We start from the raw sequence: 15,590 nt of genomic DNA, 5'->3' as shown, positions 1-15,590 counted from the left end.
CAAATCTGGTATCCAGACCTTCTATGTCTGCCGGCAGGTCCGTCCATCAGGCTGCCACTACTTCCCGATCTTCCGTCCAGGGAGGGAGGGGCGATTCTGCACCACAACCCAGCATCCCTGAGCCTCAGGGCCTGGCTCCTGCAGCCCTATAATTTGAGCATTATTCTTTACCGGCAGAGTGTAAGGACATCCTGGCCAAGGCCAGAGCCTCTTCAACGTTGACATGCAACAGCCATAAGTAGAAGCGTTTCTCTGTGTGGTGCCAGGCTCAGAATATTCGGTCTCATTATGGGTTTGGCGGTAAGTGGTAAAGTTGGCGGTAACTCTGTTACCGACAACTTTACCACTACACCAAATTACGTGTTTGGTCATGGAGTGGAGGATTTGCCTCCAGTGAAAATCCTGGAGGTAAATCCTCCAACTCAATGCAAAAAATTGCCATAATTATCGCAGCAGAGATTCCACCGCAGTAATTCTGCCAAAAAAGCCCCATTGAGTCCAATTCACTCAAATAAAATGGGAAATTACACTGCCACCACTACTTATATTCCGGCAGAAATTCCGCTGGACAAACTGGCGGTAACAGTAATTTGTTTGGGCTTTATTCCAGTGGATTCATCGCCGGAGAAACACCCAACTCGTTATGAGGCCCATTGTTCATTTGCGTGTAACAGCCCTGCAGCTCCTTCCATAACTACTTTTCCTTGGCCAAGGCTGCACTGGCTCACACCTCTATCAACGTGCACCTGGCTGCCATATCCTAGCCCCGCTAAAGTTTCTCTTGTGGAAGACTGCTTTCCTCGTGGCAATCACCTCAGTCAGGAGGGTCTGGGAGATCCAAGCCCTGTCTTGCAAGCAGCCGTACTTGTCCTTCATTGCTTCAAGGGTGGTACTGCGCACAAACCCCACATTTATGCTGAAGGTGCCGTCGGAGTTCCACCTCAATAAGCCTTTGGTGTTGCCCGTCTTCTTCCTGAATGGTCGTCGCCAGCAGAGATGCCTTGCATTCGCTGGACGTTGCTTGTGCGTTGAAGTTCTAGTTAGCATGCACAAAGAAGTTTCGGAAGACTTCTCAGTTGTTTGTCAATTCTGGACCTGTGAATCATGGGAAGGCTTTGCCGAAGACTTCCATCTTCAGGTGGCTCTCTGGCTGTATCATGCACTGTCATCGGCTGGCTAACAGACCCGTTCCAGGCCGGCCGATAACCCATTCCACCAGAGCCATCGCAGCAACAACGTTTCTCTCTGGTGTGCCCCAGCTCAACATTTGCAGGGCTGCTACGTAGAGGTCCACACACACACGTTCACGAGGTTCTACTGCGTCAACAGGGCTTCCAGCAAGGAGTCCTGGGACAACCAAGCGTTGTTACGCAACCTGTTCACTTGAGGTGAGAATGTTCCAGGGGTGAGTGTTTATTGCTTCTGTTGAGCCTTGCCACCTCCCGTCGTTGTGTATATGCACTGATGTGTAATTGTTATTCATGAGCATGTGAATACTGCCAGACCCCATGCTAGAGAAGACTTAAGTTACTTACCTGTAACTCTTGTTCTCCAGCATGGGTCTGGCATGGATTCACATGTGAACCCTCCCTCCTTCTCCTCTGTGGCTCTGCTTGGTTCATACTGCTACTTTACATGCTTAACACATCTGAATATGGCCACCAGGGGTCGAGTTTAGGGAGAGGACTGTCATTGGATGTGGGCAGTTTGACCCATAGAATAGTGATTGGTTTGGTTTAGAGGAGAAATACAGTTTTCAAGCTAAAGTGAAACTTTATTTTTTCTTTTACTGAGTATTCCCAGCCTGATGACAGGGAATATTCGTGAGGATGTGAATCCATGCCAGACCCATGCTGGAGAACAAGAGTTACAGGTAAGTAACTTAAACCATTCTCGCCAGGGGTTCTATCACTAGTGCAAATATTAGCGGAGACAGCGGATAGCCTTGCTGCGTGCCCATACCTACCCTCCGTGCAGAAGAGACACCCCCATTCACCCGGACCCTCGATAATGATTCGAAATACAATGTCTTAACCCACTCAAGACAGCTGGCGCCCAGACCCATTTTTTCCAATACCAGCCACTGAAAGTCCCATGAAACGGAGTCGAAGGCTTTATACCAATCCAAGCTGACCACTGCCAACCTCCCCGCCGTCTGTCTATCAATAATCAAGAGCGTTCAGCTCAGATTCTGTATTGTGGACTTCCCCCACTAAAATGAATCCCTTCTGGTCGGGATGCACAAGCACCTGCATAAGTGGGGGCAGCCGGATCGCTAAGATTTTACTGAGGATTTTGACATTTACATTTATCACAGATAACGGCCGATATGACTCACATTCAGCTGGATCCTGACCTTCCTTAGGCACGGTTAAAATCAACACCTCTAACATGGATTCCGGAAGTCCCCCCCTCGATCGGGCCTCTAACGGCACCTCTGACGGCCTTGGAGCAAGGAGATTGCTATACTCCTTGTAAATCTCCATCGGTATCCCATCCATCCCGGGCATCTTCCCCCCAGCAAGGGAGTTCATGGCCCTCATAAAGGGTAGATCTTAAATTCACATTCTGGCAAAGCCTCACCTCATGGTGCGGGGGGCAACGTCAGGTGTGCAGGTAGGTATGGAAAAACATTTGAGAGGTGCACATTCTGGTAAAGCCTTGCCTCATGGTGCAGGGGGCTACGTCAGGTGTACTATAGGCATGACAGTGACAGGTCAGGAAGAGGTGATGAAGTTACAACAGTAGGTTATTCAAGTAGTTGCAGTGATGAGCCTGACTCGAACAAAAGTCAAGGTAAGGGCTAGAGGGCATAACCCTCATGCAGCTTGAAATTAGGCACAAAGCGCCCTTTCTTGGGCGAAGGCCGACAAACACCATGTGATTCCGGCCAGTGACTCCAGTCCGGCAAGCCCCCCAAGCTGCTGCCATTCTGGTAGCCTCAAACAAACTTTGTATACAGAGCCCATGCGAAAACGCTGCACAGCGGCCACCCTAAAACCCTGCAATACAACCGAAAACAGCTGGAAGGTCCAGCGGGGGAGACAAACTGATGGGGGGCAAAGCCCAAACCGCCACAGCTGGCACAACACGGCAGCGGCCGCACCGTAACAAATTGGGCTTGCAGCCCAAGTACGGCTGCAGCCGCATATCAAACAAATACAGATTGCCAGCCAAATCCCCGGCCTTGCCGGCATGCCGACTGCTGCAGTAAATAAGCAAAAGTAAGCCCCGCTTGGTTGAGGAATGCCAGCCGCCATGCAGTCCTCCTGGCGAGGGTGGGCGTCTTTTGCAACCACACTCCCTCAACTCCACACATACCAGGAAAAATCTGTGGATAAGTTCCTTCAAAGATCCGACGCAATGCTTCTGTTGTCTAGTCCTTTTCGATGCTCCCACTGTTCGTCCAGGGCTGATAACAGTAGCAGCTGATGATGGCTGCCCTCGCCCTGTCCTGAGAATTGAGGCCTGCGCCCTGAAAGATCACTCTGCGGCTCTCATTTGGCACACTCATTAAAGCAGGAATGGTGAAAGCACATAGCTAAAAAAACAAAGCCAAGCAAATTGAATAAAAACAAGGCCCAGCTGGTGCTTCAGCCATTTCATCAGCAAGCATTGGCAAGTTACCATGCCAACGCCATAGATTGCTCACAAACTCCCCTTCTCCTTTGTTTTACAGTAGCAATGTTTTGTCAATATTTGTGACTTAAGCCACAAAGCACCAAAACCAAAAACGTGGTATTGCGCATGTTGTCTTTGTTATGGCATTCTCGGTGCAATGTGTGCAGAGCAAAGAGTGAGTTACAAGGTGCAGAGTAGTGAAATGTAATGTCAGTGTTGTAATAAAGGCAGTAGGTAGATCCGCATAGTGGATTTGGTGTAATTAAAATATCATAGCAGTCCGAAGGTGCGAGCCACGTACCCTAATGTGCAGACTGCCGGACTCCTTCCCGACCCTGAGAGACCCATACAAGGGGAAGACAGCCTTGTAAGTGGGCCTTTGAAGGGGGCCAGCTTTGCCAGCTGGCTCCCCTCGATAGCCTCCATATATGCAGGCCAATTAGCAGTGGATGAAGGTGGGATCGGACCTCTTCTTAACAGAGGTGGGAGCAACTGCCATCTTTAAATTAAGCCTTTGCTCTGTTCGTAGTGTTAGGGGCTCAGCAAGGCCCTTCATGAAGAATGAATTAGTTGTGTGCAGGCTGATGGTGTTCACCCAGCATGGATGCCTGCACCCAGGCTGTGTTTCTGCATCTGCAGCTGGGGGTAGAATGAGCTCCCAGGCAGGGGAGGCAGAGCCTTGTAAGTGGGCCTTCGAATGGGGCTGGCTTCGCCTGTCGGCTCCCCTCGACAGGCTCCATATATGCAGGCCAATCAGCAGTGGATGTAGGTGGGATTGGGCCCATGCAGGACCCCTTCTCGAACGAGGTGGGAGTGGCTGCGCGATTTGGAATTGAGATTCAGTGAGCAGGAGCTAAAACCCGCTACTGGGTGTCGGTCAACACCAAGTAGGCAGGAGCTTCGGCAGGGGAACCAGGAGCTACCAGAGATGCTCCTTTAACTTTTTGTCCATTTTGTATGAACCACTGTGTTTAAATGTGCATCAGATGCGTTCTAATTATTTTTTTATTAACATTCTCAAATACTTAGGTTAATGCCACATTTAAATGTTTGGAAGGCATCAGTTGGCCGTGGGAGCCAAAAGTAGCTCCTGGTAGCTGTTTGTTTCAAGCTAACCAGGCTCTACTATGCTAGAAGCAGCAGCTAAATAGATCCCAGCTCCCCTCAATTTCGAACCCTGGGCTGCCATCTTTAAATGGATCCTTTGCTCCGTTCGTAGTGTTAAGGGCTCCGCAAGGCCCTTCATGAAGAATCAATTTGTTGTGTGCAGGCTGGTGGTGTTCACCCAGCGTGAATACCTTCACCCAGGTTGTGTTTCTGCATCAGGAGCAGGGTGAGGGATGAGCTCCTAGACAGGGGAAGAGAGCCTTGTAAGTGGGCCTTCGAATGGGGCCGGCTTGGCCGTATATCAAAAATGAGGAATACATGAAAGAAACATTGAGTAGAAACAACATTACCAGGGGTAAGTAATTTGTCTGACTGTATGGGGCGTCATAAAATTTAAGAGAAATATTCAAGCTACACTATAGGTTTCATGCCTTGCCATGCATGGGAACCAATGTTTTAAGCCTCTAAAAATTGCCTTTTGCTATGGTCCAATTTCACTCAAACCATGTCACAGGATTCAAAAACGTGATGGCCAAATTTCACCTGTTTTTTGCTCTGAAGGGGTTTAGTCAACCCCCTTTTTGCATGGGCTAGCCCTCTCCAGTGTCACGCAGAGCATGCTCCAAGGAGCTGCTTATATGCCCCTTCAAAAAGTGTTTGCATTGCCCGGTTCGCTGACTCCGACCCCCAAATAGTCTGCAAAATTATATATTTTTAGCATGGAATCCACCAATCACAGCTCTGGATCCAGATGTGGTGGAGAGTAGGGGTGTGGGTGGTGGGGCATAACAAAAACGGGTTGAATTCAAGTCAACCAAAAGTGCACAAACAAAGTGCAGACCTTCAAATGAGTCTTTCAAAACACATACAACTGTTGTTGAGTCTGGCAGTTGGAGTAATAAGGAAGATCAAGCCGTTGTTGTGGAGCATCTTAAGACAGGCCAACATTGCAGGAATTATGTTGAGGCAAATTTGCTGTTTGGTTTTGTGCATGTTGATCTCTGTCAATTTTGTTTTGTTTGCATGAGGCTAGTGTAAACTTGTATTGTCTTTCATATGCTGCCATTAAAAGGGCTCTGATAAGTTGAAATCAGTGATTGGTTTTATTCAGTTTTGCATTTCTGAAGTATGTTGCTGCCTCTTTTGTGCCGATGCATTTTAATCTGGTGCTCGCTTAGGTGGCAGACTGGTAGTCCCTTGGTTTGGAAGTTGTCAGTAAAATAGTCATTCCAGTTCAAAATGCAGGTATTTTTTGTTAAGTAAAAATATATTTTCATTCTAAAACATATATTTTTGTAATACATACTTCTTTCTTTGCAGCTGTTAATTTATGCAAATTGAAAAGATGCATGGTAACCTTAGTTTTTTTGTAATATTTTAGCTCTATCCTATGTCATTAATGTACACATATCCACAGAGCTGTGTGGGAGGAGTTTAGGGGCAGGCTCAGACATGTCCATTGTGTGATGACGTCCTCTGCCTGGCATTGAGAACATTAACAGTGCTAACCAAGGGGCCAGAGTGCCTCCCAAAGCCAGGGGATGATCATTATGTCCCCTTGCCTTGGTTCTCCTCGAAGAGCAGGGGACAACTAAATCCCCTTTGGAATTGTGGAAACATAATGCTAAGCAGAGTCTGGCCCACAGCCCCTGAGGGAAAGAAATAACAGGCTGTGTGTACAATTCAGATACCAAGCAGAAACCTGTTGTTACACTGACCCAATATTTAGGAAGAGACATGGAGGTGGTCTAATGACCCTCGCATCACACTGTGGCTCACAAAACTCTAGCAAAGCATCTCCATGTGGTCTGCAAACCCAAGTCTCAGACCAGGTTATCAAATTGCCAACAGCATTTACCAATATGGCCCACAAACCGTGCCAAACTACAATACAGTTAGCAAACAAAGGTATGCCGCCCCCAAGTTTCTCTGCTGTGGATGTGTAGACTTACCTTGTAGAGTGTATCCTATTAAAACCTAGTCCAGTACTGAAAGCACACACTGGTAAATCAAATGGGGTGGTTGGAATAAGAGAGTAGATTGGTGGTGGAGAGCATCACAAGGAGGAGATTGGATATAGAAAGGAGGTGGGTGGGAAGAGAACATCAGACAGGAGAAGTCAGTATATAGAGATTAGTTGGGGAAAAGAGATGCAGAGATGGGTTGGATCCCCCCAAGGAAGGAGAAGTGAAGGTCTCAGTAGACATATCTGTGGTGTATAGTAGGAAAGGGAGGGACCTGTGTGCAACCTCACCTTGGGCAAAAGCTTCCGTTGTACTACCAGTTGGTCGGATATAGCAGAAGAGAGTCGGAATGGTGTGCCCTGTGGAAGGTTAGCCATTCGGGTTCAGGAATGCCACAACTCAAAAGAATGCCCGAGAAGGGTACCTGCAGCCCAGTAAACTTGGTATTAAAACTAAGACACACCAACTGTTCAGAAATCCATGGAAATAAGGGGAGACTGTATCAAACAGGATTGTTCTTTCGTGGTTATCTGTTTATTCCTCCAGCTCACTTTATTGATGTTTTTGTTTGTTTGTTTATTCATTTATATTGCGCACCGGACCCGAAGGGATCAGAGTGCAGAGGTTTACAAGAAATCTTGTGTAACCCTCCATTTGGTCAGTTTGTGCCTCCCAATCACTATCCAATAATTGTTTCAGATTTTGTGTTTCTACTCCCTATTTCTTTTGGGGGTGGGGTTGGAGTAGTTGCCTATTTTTAAGGAGTAAAGTGTTTTGTACACCTTATTTGTGTAGATGTTTACCAATGTTATACAGCAAGATACAGTTATGTATTTGAAACTTCAGCACAGCATACAATTTTAAATACGTTTTGAAAATGTAGATTGAATGAAGAAATTCCAACAGTAAACGATCAGCAATTGATATCTCTGAAATACTCTTACATAAGCTTGGCCAAAAGGCTGTCATTTTTAAGTGACCTGTTGATGCTAGCTCTTATTTACAGTATGTTTTTAGATCTTGTGTTTTTACCATGTTAGGTTCGCAATGTAATAAACGATGCTTTGGATCTACTGGAGTTCCGTGATAGAGTGATAAAGGCCTCGTTAAACTATGGGAATCTGGTTGTTTCCACTTCTCTTCAGTGTTACGTATTTAGGTAAGTAGGTTTAATGTCTTACATATTTCTGTTGCATTTGATTTTTCAGGTTTCAGGATTCAAAAAATTACAGTGGGGCAGCTTTTAAAATGATCTTGTTATCTTATGTTGTTAGTTTTTCATTTAGCACAACTACTGCCGGGTGGTTTCTCAGTCCTGAGTGAAAACCAACACCCAGCGATAATACCTGACAGGGATGTTTTTTTTGCTGTTGCTAGAAATATGTTTAAAAAAAATTAAATGATCAGAAACAATTTTCAGTGATCTAGGATCTTTTTTTCCAGAGAGTAGTTGCATGTGCAATAAACCGATGGCCTCCCGTTCTCGTTTTATAAAAAAAATGTAGGTTTTAAGAGGTAGGCATTTTTCTGGAGTGAAGGGCATAGACTGGATGTAATGAGCAAACTTTTCCTTTATAAATGGTAGGAATCAATAGAAAAGCAAATTCTGTAAGCAGACATCACGGAGGTCGGCTGGCAAGCACTCTCCCACCTCCCCAACCGTCACGACACCAGCGCTGATGCAACCTGGGGTGACGAGCAACACGGGTGAGGATTCAGGCACCAGCCCTCCATAGCAGAGCAGAATTCTAAATTACATTTCGAATGGATTGTGTCCTCCCACGTATTACTCATCTTTGATATCTCCAATATCCAGCTTCAGCTGCTTTGGAATTTTTTTTTCCCAGCAGAGGGCTCTGTGCATTGATGCAGTCAACTCGATGTCCCTCGAGGACCTCTGTCTTGAGGATGATGTCATCACAGGGATATATAGCATGGGCAGCACTCGTTGGCTTCAGTTCTGTTTTTCCGAGTAAGCTCACGCTTCGAGAACTACGGTACGCTTCAGCAATTTCCTCGAGAAATATCCGAAAATGTTTTCGTCTTCGACACCGACTACTCTGAAGATCGGTTTAAAAAGTGTTAAGACTGTGATGCCAAGATCTCGCTGACCGATCCGCATCGAGTATGCTTGTGGTGTCTCGGTGTGAAGCACAAGACCTCGGCCTGTTCAAAGTGTCAATCAATGACTGGAAAAGTTCTGAAGGGAGTGTAAGGGGAAATTGGCGGTCAGTTGATTCCCTAAGAAATCCCCATCGACTACCCCGTCGAAGAAACCTTCTTCTGATGAAGTGAGAGGTGACTCTCCTCGACAAAAGAAGGCAAAAAGGTCTTGGGCAAGGAGTGGCTCCCACCATTCCTCGTCGTCATCGAGGAAGTCGATGAAAAGGCATCATAAATCGCCTACTTCAACGTCCTTGACCGACTCCTCTCCTGAGAGGACTATATCCTGCTCCACTATGGCCTCCACTCCACCCGAAGCATTCAGGCAAGAAATGCTTAAGATATTCGAGAGCCAGAAACCCTCAAAGCAGGCAGGCCATGCTCCTACCGCATCTTCTGAAGCCGGTAAGGAAAGTGCTCGAGCCAAATCCAGCGCGCCCTCGAGCCCGAGACGAATGCCAGATTCCCATCGAGAGCCGTCGAGGCCTCGACACAATGAGAAATCATTGAGGGATCCTTTGAGTCATAAGTCGAAAGACAAGTCGAGGTTGTCGATGCCATCAAAGCATCCAGTGCCATTGACATTGAAAACATCATTGAAGACATTGATGGCTCCACAGGCACCGGCTCGACATTTTTTTAAGCTTTCAACGCCTTTACCTGTAATACAGCAAAGCTTCACTCCTTTAACAATAAAGGATTTCTTTAATTCTCTGACCTCTATGAGGACAATGAGCTGTCTGATAGTGATGCACCCTTTGGTTTGCAGTATGGCATACCAAATGTCCCTGATAGTTTCATATGACTGAAAGACCTGTATGAAAATGTGCAGCCAGCCAGTGGAGTGGACACTTCACCTGAATTTGAATTTGGAAAGCCTGTGTCAGATGAGCATGCAGATGCCTCTTACAGGCAGTTGATGTCCAAGGTAGTGGATTACCTGGGATGGATCGAGACCTGCCCTCCCTTTCGAACAGGATGAAACTCTCAGATCTGCTTGATAAAGGTCCTCAAAGGGATCCTATCTTACCTTTTCATATTGCTCTTCAGAAGATATACGTGCCAATTGGGAAGTACCGGAGTCAAGTCCGGCAGTAAATAAGAACCTGACAAAGAAATGCTGTCCATCAAAGTTAACCCAGCTACTTGTCAAACACCCTACCCCAGAAAATCTGGTGGTGCAGGCAGCAACCGCTGCCTTTAAACAGGCAGGTTATATGACTATCCTACTGAATTAGGATGATATAAGGGTAGATGCCTGGTCAAGAAAAGTATTTTCGAATGGATTGTGTCCTCCCACGTATTCCTCATCTTGTGATAAATCATTATCTCCAGCTTCGCTGATTCGGAAAAAAAAATTCTCGGCAGAGGGCGCTGTGCTCGAGGTCGTAGCGTCGATTGTCCCTCGACGTACTCCGTACTCTGTCGATGTCACCGATGGTATAAGTAGCTCGAGCCGGGCCTGTTGCTTCAGTTCAGTTTTTCCGATCGCTTCGCTATCGAAAACGGCGCGCTTCTATTTTCTGTGAAGAAAATGTCATCATCTTCGACACCCAGAACTGGGTTTAAAAAGTGTGCAGATTGTGGGTCTAAGATGTCGATTACCGATCCCCACCGGATTTGTCTCTGGTGTCTCGGTTCCATTCACCGAACAGACTGCGGCTCATGCCAATTGATGACCGAAAAAGCTCTTCGTGAGAGGAGAGGAGAGGTAAATTGTCGGTGGGGAGGGAGGCCTCAAAAAAGGTTTCGTCAAAAAAACATAAGAAAGCGACTGATTCTAAGGGATTGGATCGCCATAGGCACTCGAAGAGATCTCGATCTCGCTCTAGAAGTAGATCGAGACATTCTTCGTCATCATCGAAAAAAATGAAAAGGAGACCTAGATATCCCTCATCTTCTTCTTCAGAGTCGACCGAAGAAATTCATTGTCCGACTAAATCGGATTCTCCCAGTAAGTGGGAAGAATTCCGCAAAAAGATGATGGAGGTTTTCGAGAATGCGGCCTCGACCCCCTTGAAAGAACCTCGAAAAAGCCATACCCCTAAGGTCGCTCCATTGGATGACAAAGGGAAGTCCAAGGCTACTATGGCTAAGACCAGTAGCGTCGAGGAACACAAAAAACCTCGAGTCGACGTAAAACCGTTGAAGAATCTTCGAGAGTCGAGCACCTCTCCAGTGCCGGCCAAGAAACACAAATCGTCGAAGACTTCGACAACTTCGTCAACACCTTCGACTTCGATAATTTCGACACCAAAGCCAAATGCGTCATCGACGCCATTATCGAAGTCATCTTCGAAAACTTCGAAGACACCCTTGAAAACTTGAGGGATTTACAATTTCCTTCGAAGCAGATGGAAGAGGAAGAAAGGAGATTCACTCCTTTGCCCAGATCAGACTTTTTCAAATCTATGTCTGCAATCTATGAAGAGTCTGCTTCAGAAGAAGACGAAGTTACTCCTTTGGGAGTTACTTATGGTACAAGACAAGTTCCTGAAGAACCTATTGACCAGGAATCTAGAATGAGAGACCTGAGTGATACGCTACATTCTGCCAGTGGAGTTGACACATCCCCAGAATTAGAGTTCACCAAACCTGATCCTGCAGAGCATGCAGATGCTGGGTACAGGGGTCTTATGACCAGGGTTGTTGAATACATGGGTTGGGGTGATACTTCACCCATTTTTGAACAAGATGACATGACGGATATTATCGTCAAGGGACCTCCGAAGGATCCTGTTCTCCCTTTTCACAGGGCCCTTCAAAGGACTGTGGAGAAAAACTGGGAGAAACCAGAAACCATTGCTGCTGCAGTCAGCACTTTTCCAAGAAAATATAGACCAGCTGGATCGGATCCTGAATATTTGAATAAACATCCGACTCCAGAGAGTTTAGTCATTCAAGCAGCATCCACTTCAAAACAAACTGCTTATCCAACTATCCCTCCAGATAGAGAGGATAAAAAAATTGACGCCTGGGCACGTAAAGTTTTCACGTCAGGCAGTATGGCACTTAAGTCGGCAAATGTCACCTGTACCCTTGCCAGGTTTACCCATACCCTGTGGGACTGTATTTTGGCGGCGGCTGATCATATTCCGGAAGGCGAGGAAAGGGAAGGCTTCCTGAATATAGTCAAAGACGGGAAGGAGGCAATGGGGGAATGCCTCCAGTCTGGACTGGATACTGCTGATAGTATCAGCAGATCCATGGCTGCAAGCGTTGTGCTACGCAGATTTGCGTGGTTGAGGAAGTCGGGGTTTGCACCGGACGTGCAAGCCAGACTCCTCAACATGCCCTTTGATGGCTCGAGGCTCTTTGGCAGAAAGGCTGATGAAAGCCTTGAAAAACTTCAGACCTCGAAAGCGGCAGCTAAATCACTTAGCGCCTCTTTGCGCCAGCCTCTAAAACCCCATTCCAGCTCATCTTCCTGGAGGGTTTGTTCTTTTCGATACTACTCCTCTTTTGGTAGAGGAAGAGGACAGGCCTCTCAAAGGGGCAAAAGGAACTTCCCTCGTGGAACACGGGGAAGAGGTGCAAAATCAGCCTCAGGAGCGGCATCTGTACCCTCAGCCACTCCTGCAGCCGCCTCCAAATCCCTCTGAGACCTTGTTACACAAAACACCAGTGGGAGGAAGGATCTCTCAACATCTGAAGGAATGGCGGGGCATTACCTCAGATGTTTAGGCACTGGAAACAGTAGCCCAAGGTTCCTGTCTCCCCTTTCTAAAAAGGCCTCAGAATCATCCACCGGGAGCCAACTCCGTCAAAATTCCGGATCCGCTCCTGTTGCAGGAAATTTTAACCCTGCTAGAGAAAGGTGCCATAGAACTGGTACCTGTAGCGGAGAGGAACAGGGGTTGGTACTCCCCATATTTTATCATCCCAAAAAAGGACGGAGGACTGAGACCCATCTTGGACTTGAGAAACTTGAACAAGTTCCTCAGGAAGGACAAGTTCAAGATGGTGACTCTTTCTCAGATCCTTCAGGCTCTCCAACTCCAAGATTGGTTGGTATCATTGGACCTTCAGGATGCTTACTTTCATGTGCCAATCCATCCAAAGCACAGAAAGTACCTGAGGTTCGCGATTGGCAATTCTCATTATCAGTTTCGAGTTCTGCCATTCGGGTTGACCTCCGCCCGAGGGTTTTCACCAAACTGTTGGCGGTTGTGGCAGCAAGTCTCAGAAAAGGAGGTATTCACATATATCCCTACCTGGACGACTGGTTGATCAGAGCAAGTTCTCCAGAACAAGCTCAGGAACATCTTTCGATCACCTGCCACTTCCTCCACAAACTGGGCTTCTCCCTCAATTTCAAGAAGTCCCACATGATACCAGCCCAGAAACTCCAGTTTATCGGAGCAGTCTTGGACACTTCATTGGGAAAAGCCTCGCCTCCCGAAGTGAGAGCTCTCCACATCCAGCAGATGGGAACAAAATTCCAGAATGCCCAACGTCTACCGGCCTTTGATTTTCTCAGGTTGCTCGGACTCATGGCATCCTGCATTTTTCTAGTACCAGAGGCCAGGTTGAGAATGAGATCCCTTCAGTGGGCACTCAGAACTCAGTGGTCCCAGTTCTCAGGGAATATGTCGGATCTTCTGCAAGACCCGAGCGCAGTTGCTCAGGATCTTCCATGGTGGGCTTGCAACAACAACATTCTCAAGGGAGAGTCTTTTTGGCAACCATGGCAGGAGATAACAGTAGTGACGGATGCCTCACTCACAGGGTGGGGAGCACACACCAATGATCTGACAATCAGCGGTCGTTGGTCTCCATCGGAGTCCAAACTACACATCAACCTATTAGAGCTGAGGGCAATCAGACTAGCTCTGAAGGCCTTTCTGCCCTCTGTACAGGGAAAGAATGTTCTGATAATGACGGACAGCACAGTAGCCATGTACTATCTCAACAAGAGAGGAGGTGTAGGGTCACTGCCACTGTGCAGAGAGGCAATGCAGCTCTGGTTCTGGGCAATACGAGAAGGAATCTCTCTGTCGGCAATTCACCTAGCCGGAGAGAAGAACACGGCGGCAGGCGCTCTGAGCAGGCAGAGCACGGTCTCTCACGAGTGGGAGCTGGCTCAGGAAGTCCTTCTGGAGATCTTCGCCCTTTGGGGAACCCGTCAAGTGGATCTGTTCGCCACCGCGATCAACCGGAAGTGCGATCAGTACTGCTCAAGGGAATTTCCTCAAAGAGGAGCTCTGGGAGACGCATTCATAGTGGAGTGGAAGTTTCCACTGCTGTATGCGTTTCCCCCAGTCCCCGTGATTCCTCAAGTAATCAGGAGGTTGAGAAAGTTCAGGAAAACCATGATCCTAATTGCCCTGGATTGGGTCAGGAGGACGTGGTACCCGGACCTTCTAGACATGTCCATCTGCCCTCCAATACGTCTTCCGCAAAGAGAGGATCTTCTCTCGCACGAGGAAGGTCGAGTTCACCATCCAGAGGTCAAGACACTCAACCTTCATGCATGGTTTCTGAGAGGTTGAGATACAAGGATTGGGATCTTCCGGATGACGTAATGGAAATCTTGCTTTCGGCCAGAAGACCAGCAACAAAGTCTTTGTACCGATGTCGCCGGAATAGGTTTAGTAACTGGTGCAAAGACAAGGATGTGGACCCTTTTCAGTGTGGCACCCCAATGGTGCTTTCTTTTCTGCTACATCTAGCTAATCTGGGGCTCCAGATAGGAACAATAAAAGGATACCTTGCTGCGCTGTCCATTTTCAAGCGCTCCTCGGAAGAGGTTTCATACTTCAAAATACTGTTGATAATTCAATTCTTAAAGGGACTCACTAATGTATACCCTTCAGTACCTTTTCATGTACCAACCTGGGACTTAAATTTAGTATTAAAATTCTTGACTTGCATACCTTTTGAGCCTCTGCACTCATGTCCATTGAGGCTTTTAACTCTTCCTCCTTGTGGCCCTATCATCAGCCCGCAGGGTTAGCGAACTTCAGGCTCTCTCATGCAAACCACCATATACTATTTTTTATAAAGATAATGTAGTCCTTAAGGTTAAACCGTCATTTTTGCCAAAAGTAGTATCGGACTTCCATTTGTCACAAAAAATAGTACTTCCATCGTTTTATCCTCCTCCTCACCTGGGCAAAGAAGAGGAGAGATTACATGGATTAGATCCCAAGAGGGCTCTTAGTTTTTACAACTCTAGGACGGCTAAATTGAGACAAGATGACCAACTGTTTGTTGGTTACACTGGTCAAAAATGAGGCTTATCTGTAACAAAACAGACCATTTCCCGCTGGACCATATTAGCCATAGTTGAATGCTACAGATTAGCGGGAAAAGAACCACCAGATGGGCTTCGTGCCCATTCTACAAGGGGAATGGCTACTTCTGCGGCTCTAAAGAGGTGAGTCCCGGCAGCAGACATTTGTGCAGCTGCAACCTGGAAAACAATACATACATTTGTTAAACATTATTGTTTGGACACTGCCTCCTGTAACAAGGGTTTATTTGCAAAGGCAGTACTGCATTCTGTCCACGAAAACTGAAATGGTACTCGCACCTCCAAAAATTGATACTGCTATGGGAGCCTATCACAAGATGAGGAATACGGGGAGGACACAATCCATTCGAAGAACAAGTTACTTACCAAATGTAACGTTCTTTCGACTGGATGTTTTCCTTATCGACCCTCCCATCCAACCCCACAGTACAGTTTACGTTTTCTTACACTTTCCTCTCACGAAGAAGGTATCGGTCATG

General features: G+C 46.9%; 1 protein-coding gene across 2 annotated transcripts in view; it reads left to right on the top strand.

The window, feature by feature from the left end:
- The window catches only part of IFT80 (intraflagellar transport 80), a 1,621,792-nt gene that overhangs the window by 662,284 nt on the left and 943,918 nt on the right, over positions 1-15,590 (top strand). For both annotated transcript variants that reach the window (XM_069618463.1, XM_069618464.1), the window contains exon 10: positions 7,733-7,851. In XM_069618463.1, coding sequence (XP_069474564.1) covers positions 7,733-7,851 — 119 coding nt within the window. The remainder of the gene's footprint in view (positions 1-7,732; positions 7,852-15,590) is intronic.

Source organism: Ambystoma mexicanum, chromosome 10 (genome assembly GCF_040938575.1).
Source record: "Ambystoma mexicanum isolate Mex_15411 chromosome 10, UKY_AmexF1_1, whole genome shotgun sequence".
In the NCBI taxonomy this organism is placed as follows: domain Eukaryota; kingdom Metazoa; phylum Chordata; class Amphibia; order Caudata; family Ambystomatidae; genus Ambystoma; species Ambystoma mexicanum.
Note: the sequence above shows the minus strand (reverse complement) of the source record. Positions and strands in the feature narration are given on the sequence as shown.